General features: G+C 35.0%; 1 protein-coding gene across 2 annotated transcripts in view; it reads left to right on the top strand.

The window, feature by feature from the left end:
- LOC123542874 (uncharacterized) overlaps positions 1 to 13,011 on the top strand; it is a 70,668-nt gene that overhangs the window by 51,378 nt on the left and 6,279 nt on the right. For both annotated transcript variants that reach the window (XM_053531434.1, XM_053531433.1), the window contains exon 4: positions 9,976 to 10,065. In XM_053531434.1, coding sequence (XP_053387409.1) covers positions 9,976 to 10,065 — 90 coding nt within the window. The remainder of the gene's footprint in view (positions 1 to 9,975; positions 10,066 to 13,011) is intronic.

Raw genomic sequence — 13,011 nt, 5'->3', positions numbered from 1 at the left:
AAGCTTTGCAAATACAATGAACCAGTCAACTTTACATAACCATACAAACTCAGGTGCAGTACATATGCAAGAGGGGTCGTTTCAAAATAATTCTTCAGAAAACGCACATAAACAAAGGATGCTTTATCCTAGTTCAAGTGTTCATTTCAATCAAACTTACACAGCATCTAATCAAAATAAAAAACCCGTTGATCCATACACACAGGGGCCATCTCAAAATGCCATGTATATAAGGCAGGGGTCGTTTCAAAATAGTTCTTCAGAAAACGCACATAACCAAAGGATGCTTTATCCTAGTTCAAGTGATGATTTCAATCAAACTTACACAGCATATAATCAAAACAAAAACCCCGTTGATCCATACACACAGGGGCCATCTCAAAATGACATGTGTATAAGATCATCCGACCAACACAATCCTAATCCAGCTTACAGCCATGAAGTACCTTGCCATGGATATACTTACACTTACAATGAGGGACCGTCTCAAACGTTAAGGCACCTCATGATAAACCTATACCCACATTACCAACAGCCATAACGTAAACAAACAAATACATAGCCAAATGCCTTACGGTGTACAACAGGACACCATACATTCCTCTCACTCGGACAAAAGGCAGCATTATTTGCCTGTTCCTGACACAAATATAAGCAGACCTTACTCTATGAGTAATCAAAATGTTCCTTCATCTTCACTATACGGAGACAACATGCCGCATTCCTTTCAATATCAACGACAAGGCTGGCCTGTCACATCTACATATCAAAACAAACACAAGGCTAAAGAACCAGATAAATTTGATGGTCAAACCACTGAATGGAATGATTATATCATACACTTTGAAAATGTTGCAAATTGGAATAACTGGAGTGACCACGAAAAAGCACAACAACTTATGATGAGCCTACGGGGGTCAGCTCAAAAGTTACTTAGTGATTTGAACCCAACTCAAATGAATAACTACAGTTATCTGTTGACTGTTCTACGTCGTAGGTTTAGCCCTGTTGAGCGCGAAACCGCTTATCGCTGTGAGTTTAGGAATAGGAAACAGTACAAATCTGAAAGTGCTGCTGAATTCGGTTATTCTTTGCAAAAACTATGTCTCAAAGCTTACCCTGCTGTTCAATCAGAGGCAAGAGAAATTTACATTATTGATCAATTCATTAATGGCCTCATTAAACCAGAAGTAAGGAGTCATGTACAATACAGACACCCAAACACAATAGACGCAGCAATCGCCCTTGCAGTAGAATTTGAAGCTTTTGAAAGTTCACAAAGCATCCTTAGGAAGCCTAGATTTGAAGTAGAACAAACTAACGTTTGCAATACTATCTCAAGCAAAGGTAAAGAATCTGTTACCTTAGATGATATTGCTTCTCTTCTAAAATCTTTAAATGAGAAACTGACAGTAGGAAATAGAAGTAGGTCAAATAGCAGGGAACGAACAACTAGCATAGAATGTTACAAATGTCACGCAAAAGGTCACATAGCCTCCAAATGTCCAACAAACCATTCGGAAAACTAACTGAGGCTGGCCTTGCGCCCAGAAGTTCAGCCTGTGATAAAACCAAAGAAATAGGGCAACATAACATTATCTTGAACAGTATAACTAAACGAACTTGTCTCTATACTAAAATCATTTTCAATGATTTTTGTTCCAAAGCCTTGATTGATTCTGGCTCAGCTGCAAGTATACTCTCAAGTAAACTAGCCAAGAAAATTGGAATCCAAAATGAGCACTTACAAAAGGTATCACATACCTTAACCGCAGCAAATGGGGGTGATCTTAAGGTATTTGGGAAAATAAATTTGAGCTTTGATTTAGACAATGAGGTGTTCTCCTATGACTTCCTTGTGGCTGAACTTGAAGATGACCTTCCAGCTTTGTTAGGTGGTGACTTCCTTGAAGATTTTGATGTTAACTTGAAGTTTGGCAAAGCTTGTATGATCATAGGCAAACACAAGATTAATCTCTATAGACAAGAAAGCAACAAACTAGCACGAATTCGGCTTGAAAATGCAATAAAGATTCCAGCAGAATCTGAAATTACAGTAAATGCTAAAATAGATGGTACATTTTTTGACCCACAAGGTGTGGTTGAGCCATACAAAGTGATGCTAAGAAAGGGCTTACTAATGGCAAAAACTCTTGTTTCGGCTGATCAAACAAACATACCAGTATCATTAATAAACCTGACAGATCAAAATGTTAAGGTTGACAAACACTTGACAATAGGAAGCATTCAGTCCGTTAGATCTGTTAACGAAATTAATGATAAGCACATAGCAAACAGCCAATCTTGCCAACTTCCAAGTCACTTGCAACCTTTGCTTGATGAAGCTTCAGATAACTTAAACGATGATCAATTAGAACAGTTGAAAAGCACTCTTTATGAGTTCAGAGATATTTTTACGGATGACAGTGGTCATATTACACAAACTGATATAGTAGAACATCATATTGATGTAGGTGATACTAAACCAATAAAAATACCACCAAGGCGAGTGCCTTTATCTCAGAAACAAGTAATTGAAGAAGAAGTACAGAAAATGTTAGACCAGGATATAATTGAACCTAGTTCAAGTGCCTGGGCAGCACCCGTTGTACTCATTAAGAAACGTGACAATTCTATTCGCTTCTGTCTAGATTATAGGAAATTAAATTCTGTCACAAAGAAGGATGCTTATCCTCTTCCAAAAATCAATGATGCTCTTGATTCACTCTCAGGATCCAAATATTTTTGCACACTAGATTTAGCCTCTGGTTACTGGCAAATCAAAATGGACTCTGCCAGTAAACCTTTAACAGCATTTAGTACACATGTCGGTCATTTTCATTTCAAGGTCATGCCTTTTGGTTTATCAAACTCCCCCGCTACCTTTGAACGGTTGATCGAATTAGTGCTTAGAGGTATGCAATGGAAACAATGTCTATGTTACTTAGATGACATAATTTGTTTTGGTCCAGATTTTGAAACAACACTCGAAAATTTAAGACAAGTTTTCATACGTTTTAGGGCAGCAAATCTGAAGCTGAAACCCAAGAAATGTCATCTTTTCAAAAAACAAGTACAATATCTCGGCCACATTGTGTCTGAAGAAGGCATAGCTTGTAATCCAGACAAGATAAAAGACATCAAAAATTGGCCACCACCCAGTAACAAATCTGAACTCAAAAGTTTCCTTGGCCTTGCCTCTTATTATAGGAAATTTATTCCTGGGTATTCTCAGTTAACTTTCCCTCTCAATGAACTCACTCAGAAAAAGAGAAAATTTAAATGGACAGAAAGTTGCCAAGCAAATTTTGAGAAATTAAAAGAAAAGTTAACAGAACCGCCAGTACTAAGTTTTCCAAAGGAAAATGACTTGTTTATTTTGGATACTGATGGTTGCAATACAGGCATTGGCTGCGTCTTATCACAACAACAGAACGGTGAAGAAAAAGTAATTTCATATGCTAGCAAATCTCTGAGCAAATCTCAGCAGAAATACTGTACAACCTTTATTGAGCTATTGGCAGTAGTTACATTTGTTAAACACTTTAGGCACTACCTCTGGGGCAGAAAGTTCTTAGTAAGGACTGACCACGCTTCACTCTTATGGCTTAAGAATTTCAAAGAGCCCGAAGGTATGCTCGCCCGTTGGCTTTCAGTCTTAGACACGTATGACTATACTGTGCAGTATCGTAAAGGTAGCTTACACCTTAATGCAGATGCCCTATCTAGGATCCCTAGTAAAAGGAAATGCTGCAAAAGGTCAGACTGCCCAGACTGTGGCATCACATTCACCAGTGAGACTCATTTGTCTTACAATAGTTCACAACAACATGGTCCAGATTTAATTAGTGCACTAAGTACACAAGAAACAGGCAATGCTTTGCCTCATTCTGAGACTCACACCATCAAGCAAGAACATGACATGTATAATGAAAATTCAATCCAGCTTAACATGGTGGACATTGAACAGCAAGATATACACACAAATCAAATGCCTGTTCTGAATTCAAATTGGCTTAATACTTACTCAGAAGAGGAACTCCTTAATATGCAATCAAATGATCCAAGCATAGGACCAATTATAAAATTCAAACAGGATTCTGGTACAAAACCACATAAAACAGAAATCAATCAGTATAACAATAATGTTAGGACTTTATGGAGTCTTTGGGAGTCCCTTGTTGTCAAGAATGGTCTGTTATGGCGGGAACACGAAAACCAAAGTTTGCGTTTTGTTCTGCCGGAAAAATTAAGGTCTGAAATATTTCAACAGCTACACAGTAACAGAACTGCTGGTCATTTAGGTCGTGACAGGACAATGGCTTCAATAAAGAAAAGGTTTTATTGGCCTTGTTTCACAAACGACATAAAAAGATGGGTTCAGTCATGTGAAACCTGTGCAAGAAGGAAACCTGGTCCAGGCTGTGGCAAATCTGACCTACAACAAGACATTTCTTACCAACCCCTTGATCGTATAGCCCTTGATATCTTAGGTCCTTTACCTTGTACTTCAGATGGAAACCTTTATATTTTAGTAGTCAGTGATTACTTTACCAAATTCACAGAGGCTTATGCACTAAAGGACCACACGGCCCTCACTGTTGCAGATAAGCTTGTTACCGAGTTCATCTGTAGATATGGCATACCCTCCATTATACACAGCGATCAAGGCCCAGAATTTGAGTCTATTCTATTTAAAGAAATGTGCCGACTTTTGGGTATTGAAAAAACAAGAACAGTTCCGTATAATCCTAGATCTGATGGCCTTTCCGAAAGAAATATAAGAACTATTCAAATGATGCTAGCAATGTTTGTTAATGAAAATAGAAATGATTGGGATGACCATCTTCCTTTCATAATGATGGCCTACAGATCAAGCGTCCATGATAGTACAAAATGTTCGCCCAATTTGCTTATGTTCGGCAGAGAAAATACAATGCCGGTAGACATAATGTATGGAAATCCTCCGAACAGTCCAAATATTCCTTGTCCGTCTCAGTATGTACAATGGTTGAGAAAATCCATGTGCATTACACACCAAAAGGTTGCAGAGCACCTTAATACTGCTGCTTCACGACAGAAACGTTCATACACCAAAGGCCTAAAACCAAGGTCTTTTGATCAAGGCAGTTTAGTATGGAGATGGTATCCTCCAACAGCCAACGCTAAGTTAGGTCTGGGTTGGGTAGGTCCTTATAAAGTGCTGAGAAAGGTTACCTCAGTAACCTATCAGATAGAACACCAAGTCTCTCATAAAATATTGATAGTACACGTCGACCACTTAAAACTGTATTGTGGCCGTGAATTTAGGGAAGAGACAAGCTCTCAACTGCAAGACGTTACTACTGAATTGCCTTCACAGTCTGTTCCCAGTCCTTTAATTGATGAAGGGGAAGGGAATTGTGAGAATGATAGTTCTAACTATGAAATACCCACTACCCCCTATCACACCAGGGTGGGGCGTAAAGTCAAACCTAAAGTGATATTTTCACCGAGTTAATACTTTCATTAACCTAGACATTATGTAGTTGATTAATGATTGTTACAATTATGGTTCGCTATCAGTTGTAAATAATTATTAAAACTCAAACAGTGAGTTTGTTGTTCGGTAAAATAACTTAGACCTAGCATAGTAAGTTATTCTTACTGATTCTTGGTAATGCTGTAAATAGTCTTGTGTGAAATATATTATAATAATGTACAATGTGTCTGTTAAACAAACAGAATATTATATGAATCAAAGTTATATGCGTACAATGTTTGTGTGTATAAAAATTTTGGATAAGACAATTACATGTATATCTATAATTAAATACAAAATTATATACAAGTTCAAAGGAATAATTGCCATGCTTTATTGAAACTTTAAATAAATAATAAAAATATAAATATCTTGTAAATAATCTGAATGCAATTTTGTCCTTAAGATCGTACATTGAAAGGAGATTGTTTCTCCTGTTCAACTTACTAGTATAATATTGTTTAAAGGGAGACCATATATGGTGTATTTCTTTCTTAGACAATGGAAAAATAATTATATTGATATGTATTTGAAAATAGATTATTACAAAAGTATTGTAACTGTGTTTTGTTGAACAATGTTTAAAAATTATTAAGCATTTGACTCATTAATGTTTTGTAATATATAAATATATATATTCACATAAAAACGTTCCGAGTCTAATGAACATTATTTTGATTTGTAAAATAAATGAATATTAAATTTGCACACGAAAAGGGTTCAAGATGTAGTTAAACATCTAAAATTACTTCATCTGGTCATAAAAGGTCATTCTAGACCTATTGTATTATGCTTTGTGCATATTTATTTTTAGAAATATTTGTCCATATTTAAGTTGGTGGAAATGGCTAGCTGAACTTTATTTATTTTAAAACTTTGTATAAACCCTCTTATTTAATTTTGTTTCAACAGTTTATTGCATTAAGCAATTACTTCCAGTAGCAACTGTTAAATAATTTTACAAGGATGTTTATATCGTTGAATTTCGTTCTTTATAAGTAAACTTTACAAGGACAATATTATTGATAACATTTATACAGTGCTTACACAAAGGAACAGACGTGTTCCTACGGTTTCGCACTTGTGATGTTTATTTCAAGTCCTAGAAATTCTATTTCTGTGATGGGGTTTATCCTGGAAAATTTGTATTGTCCGGGCCAGGAAGTATTGTTTGGTTATAACTGAACTGTTTTCTTGATATGGGCCATTCTTTTATTAATTTTGTTTAACCTTATTTACTGTGAAGACACATTTTATTCTTGGTGTCATTGTAAAATACGGACAATTTTTAAAATAATGAAAGTAGTGTTGAAAAAGGACTAACTGTACTTATCAGCATGCTATTCATTTAATTTTTCCTGTTCATAAGCGATGGGGGTTATCCTGGAAACTAAAATTGTCCAGGCTAGGATATTTGACAATGACAGTTTGAATTAATGTTTTATCCATCTATCAATCATTCAATCAATCAAGCAGTCAATCAATCAATCAACCAACCAATCAATCAATCAATCTCTCTGTTAAACCGCTGTAAATCATTTAACAACTTACTATCAGTCAAGTAAAACATGCATGTCCATTTTCCATACATTACGGGTCGGTCGTTCTTAGCCATTATAGCAACACTACTTTAATGTTGCCTTTATATTATTTCAGTATGGCTGAATTACAGGAGCTTTTGGGTGATAACCAGGAAATAGAAGATTTTGTAAAACAAGAAAGGCCTATTTGGCCTAATAATCCTACTTCATGTCCTGTAGAAGCATGTAGTGCACACAAATATGCAAGTTTCCAATGCTTCTTCCGGCACTGGAATCAAGTACATCTTCCAACGAAAACATCGTACACTTGCCCTGTTTGCGCACGCAAACTTTGGCGTAAGGATTATGCCGCAAGGCATCTAAGTAAGAAACATAATTTTGGCCCCCCACATCACTTTCAAACTGAGGAAGAATCAAACCAGAATTACATCAACCCTAATGGAGTTCTTCCGTACCGGGTTGACCACCGAGAGAGACTGTCAACAAAGCGCCGCCAAACATCCACACCCGGAGAGGCACTTGTGACCCCGAAGGCTGACTGCCGAGACGAAGTTATACAATTCGACAATTATGGGAAGACTATTGGAAAGAAATATAAAACAAAATGAACATTTGAATTTAATACAGAATAATGTGATTTAACTAGGTTTTAGGTTGTTATAAATGTTCTAAAAGTTTAATTATGTATTAAAGATGACATTTCGTAGCAAATTATTCTCATAGAGGACATGTTTTCAAGTTAACAAAATATAGTTAAAAATTTTGCTGTCAATCTAAAGTTTTATGTTTTAATGAGTAATTATGCCTAAATATATCCAATTTGTCTGGAAGTTTATTCAAAATTTTAAAATTTAGTACTCGGTGAAATTTCTGTTAAAATTCATATGCCTAAGCTGATGTTTAATGAGTATTGTTTTGGTAATAACAGCTCGTGTTCTTAACTTTAAAATTTTGGTTTGTTTATTCTGTATCTAATAAAGGCTATCTCACTTACGGTGTCGAATAATCTTCATGCAGTTCTGTAGTACAATGTTGTATTTCCATTTCATGGTAAAGTTTTGTTGTTGTTTTTTTTTAAGAAAAAGCAAGTCTACTGTTTTGATTACTGTGCAAATTATGTTAAAACTGTAGATCTTACTTTATACGATTTCCATGAACTGATTAAGTTATGCACGTGTGGACTGGCCGTACCGCTAACGAAATCAGTTTCTGCCTTTGGTTGTTAGATGTAGCATTATTTTGATACTGTATAAAAAAAAATTTACTTATCAAATTTTCTAACAAGCTCTATGTGTAACTTCAATTACTGAATCAATATTTTATTATATTGTCAACCATACTTTTGTTTCTTTAGAAAATATTAGCTACTAATGTTCAACATTCAATGTTGTTTAACTAAAATTTTGCAGTTTCGAGTAAAAATTACATCTAATTTGTTTACATTCCTGCCTTTTTTGTAACATTTATCGCAAAATCTGTAATTTTGTTCTTTTAGGGAAGGTGGAGTGTGGCAGGAATGACTTTTTCTAGCCTTATCTTACACATATATCCTAATATATACTGTTTAAAACAACAATTTGCAGGCGGTATTCTGAACCTTGTAATAGTCTTAATATTACTGAAACACTGTTAAGTTAAATAAGCTTGTGCACTTTCAAATGTAATTTTGCTTATAACTTTATTATAGATATTAGTGCATTTTGCTAATTACAGTATTCGTTCTACTTAAATTTCTACAACCTTATTTTGGGTAATATGTTTACACTATCATGTACTTGCTATATTTATGATATTGAAATCACTCAGGTGTAACTTTAGCATACAGTCATGTAAGGGTTGATACAAATGTTTACATAAGCTTGACCATTCTTTATGTATTGTTAATGCTACAGGTAATAATTTCACTTTTATGAATTTATTGAACACTCCATGTGTACTGTAATTTTTCTGCATGGGTTTTTCATGCGTTTTATCAATGCTAGGGTATATAAGACCTGATTTTGGCAGTCTCTGTGCTAGTGTTCACAGACTCTCGACAGGTAACTTCTACCTTTAGTCAGAGCCTAGCCATTTCCCCACTTACTGTCTTTGGGTATATTTTTCCTTTTGGACCGGGATCTAAATTTAAAGACAAAATTATTTAAAATTACGTTAGCTTTGTTAGGTATAGGATTTTAATTTCTGTAGGCTGTAATTATGGCTTAGTTGTTTTGAACATTGTGAACTGAAAATGTATAAACTGTTACTGATGTATTTTGTCTATGATGTAAACGAGCCATGTGATAATAATAAAATACATCTTGAACCCGGTAAACCGCTTTTGTGTTCCTTGTAGATTAGTGAATTTCAAAATCTAACAGAGTAACCTGGGCATAGTGGTAAATACTGCTACATATGCACCAACGCTTAACTACAAGAATAAACAACTTATGGCTACTGAGTTCTCGTGAAATTTTACATTTGTGTTTGTCACCTACTCCTAATACATTAAGAATGTATTATAGAATTATATACACAATAGATACAGGAGTCTTATTATTGTTAAATACTTTTGTGTGTGTGTTAATGTGTGTGTGTGTGTGTTTTTTTTTTTTTTTTTTTTTTTTTTTAAAAAAACAATAATATATAACACAATGATACACCTGCTAAATATAGAGTTATCCATTGAAGAATTAAACATTTATGTGTGACATACAAACAATTACATAAACTTTACAGAATTGAACCTGTGAATGGTATTTCATTATCAAACATTTATGCGTGATATTTATTCATAATATATATACGACAAACATGAACGCACCAACTACGCATGCACGTTCTGATGTGCTGTTTCTGTCCAATTTGAAAGAAATGACTTGAGGCTAGAATTAGAAATGAAACAAATATTTGAACATTTATGTTTATATTCAGATAAAGATTACCAATGTAGCAATGGTTCCATGGTGAAGGAATGCGACTGCAATTATGAGTGTAGTGACAGTATGGACGAAGTGTTATGCCGTAAGACATTGTTTTTGTTTATGACATTATCTCAGTGTTGTTATATTTTCTGGTCCTTCGGGATCATTTATTTCAACACATTTAGATTTGAAGATTGAATACTTCTAAAGCCGGTGCTAGGGGGCGTGGGCAGTGTTGCATTTTCCATTACTGCTCATGAACAGATTCAGTCAAACCGAGTCTACAATTTTCATTGTTTGTCTTGTTCTCGATGCTTCCGAGGGATCTGCTTTCCAGATTTTATTAATATTTCACGATAGTTGTGAAAATAGTTCACAGACTTCACAGTATATCCAACTTAACTTGAACTCCTGAAAAAAATATAAACGGAAAACAGCATCTTAATCACAAAGTCTGCAATGTTTCTGTGTCTACAAATTACCTCTCTATACCGAAAAGTTCTCAACATAGAAACACTAACTTCTAAAAGATAAATGCATGCTTACATTATAGAAAAGTTGAATGTTTCATGCCATGACATACTTAGACACTTCATCAATTAATCCACTCTCTTTATTCCGTACCTTATATATAAAGTATGTATATTATGTTGTCAATGACTTGAATGATAGTTGTATTTCTTTCTTTTGCCACACTGTATGTCACTCGTCCCGTCCCCATACACAAAGCTATCTAACCCTTTTTTAACGCACAGTCCCTTTCACAGTCCCTGTCGCCATTTCAGATCAGTTCTATATAAACTAATCTGTACCTTGAAACACTCAGCTTCCTTATTCTTCCCACTGCCGTTTTTGAGTCGGCTAAACGATGAAATCGTTTTGACGAGTCCTTGCTATCCAGCGATTCTCTAAGTCTAAATGGACCAAATAACACAGTGAAGGGATGTAGTTCCATTAGATTTCTCAAACTTCAAACAGTTCACTGCATGAATGAAGTTAAGTTGTGTGAATTCCCTTTGCTATGACAAATATACGATGTAATCTGTCATATTTATGACTTGTAATTGTGCAATACTCGAATGTAACTCATGCATTTTATGAATTGCGCAGGCTTACAAAGCTTGCGTAACATCCAGCGAAAGACAAAAAATAGTTCCACAGGGCTCCAGATAAGATGCGTATTAGCGTAAATTACGTATAGAAATAATGCAAATACGCATGTCTGATAATTTCTAAGCGTATAAAAACGTATTTAAAATTACAGAAATGCACACAATGCTTTTTTAAAAACAAAATCTGAATCGTCTGGATGCGTTAGGTAACATAGCCGATCCCGATCAGCCTTAATTCTCACACATTGAACGTATACACGCATCGTATGATTTCTATAAACTTTGCGTGGGTTTCTACACACACACACATGAATTTTGCAGTCAGTAAACGGATAAATTATCGGAAGAAGAAGCTCTTACTGGTTTGTTTAGTTACTACAGATATTAAAAATGATTTTAATTCTTATTTTTCGAGAAATAAACAAATCGGCGAAACATTAAATTCTATTTTCTTGTAGTTTTTGAAATCGAAAGTAGATCGTCTATGTTTGGCTGCTTTCACGAAACGAAACAAATTTCACCGTAAACTTCAATGTCAGATACTGCCAATTGCTGCTAAACTGTCTTCATATCATCACAATTTGTAAAACATATTGTTGAAACTGGAGATTTTGGCGGTATAAAAGAAAGTGTAACCATGTCCGGATATAATATTTTGGGTAAATATCGAGCTATGTTATGAAATTTAAACATTAAAGTAACAGACATGATAGATATTATTGTAACAGAAATGATTATAGAATTTATTTTTATAATACATACATAGAATCAATATCAGACTTATATTCTAGTGCTGAGGCATGACCTGAAAGTAAAAATATGAAGTGACAGTCATTCATACTTTGAATATTGTAATACTAAAAAGAATCTAGAGGTAATATTTAGAAATTGAAACATAAAATTTTCAGTTAGAAATCGCACCAAAGGCTGTATCAAGGGTCTACATTTTCAAAATTTCCTTGTGGTGATACCCCAAACCCTAATTGCAGGAGGGGGTATCCTCCCACACCCTCCCCCCATATTGCCACTTTACAGTTTGATACATTTGCCCTTTTACCACCTGCCACAATGCCCATTTCAAAATCTGACTGCAGTTCAAAGCGGGAAGGAACACCCCCCCAACCCACCCTGCTACCGACACAAAATGGCTCAACATTTTCAGCCCAGCTGGCGTCTGTCTACATGAATCAAACGGATAATTAAGTACATGACTTGGGACTACTGACATGGTTTGAAGGTTAACAGTCTGAAAAGATAAATGATGGTTTTAACTAAAAGAACTGCATTTATAACTGATCCGGTTATCATTTCGAAATCGGCTATACGGATGATATACATAATTGGACTAATTACATCGTTTCGAAGGGGTTAACAGGTCTGAAATAGAATAAATGATGGTTTTAACTAAAAAGAACTGCATTTATTACACTGCGAAAAAAGGGTCAATATACGGGAGTGTACGGTCCCGTATATTTCGAAAATACGGGCGTATACGGGATGTATATTACAAATATACGGACCTAATATACGATCCCGTATTCGGAACATCTAGTATACGGGAAGTCCGTATATTTGTCATGCATATACGGGATCCCGTATACGCCGAATATACATAAATGTATATTTCCCGTATATATGCAATATACGAACTTTCCTAAAAAATCCCTAGAAATGGTGTTTATTCGTGTCCTGCTTTAACATAAGTTTCATTTTCATGTATTCGAAGGGTCTTGAGACTTTTTTCCCGTATACTTTCCGTATTTTAGAATATACGGAACACGTATACGAGCCTGTATATTCCGAATATACGTAGTATACGGATCCCGTATTTTTGTCATATACGGACTGTGATTGCATCTAATATACGGGGCATATACGGACTTGTATTTTCTAATATACGGGCTTCGGATTTTTTCCGTATACGCATGATATAC

This window comes from Mercenaria mercenaria, chromosome 19, assembly GCF_021730395.1.
Source record: "Mercenaria mercenaria strain notata chromosome 19, MADL_Memer_1, whole genome shotgun sequence".
Lineage (NCBI taxonomy): Eukaryota > Metazoa > Mollusca > Bivalvia > Venerida > Veneridae > Mercenaria > Mercenaria mercenaria.
This window is presented reverse-complemented; position numbering and strand designations above follow the sequence as displayed.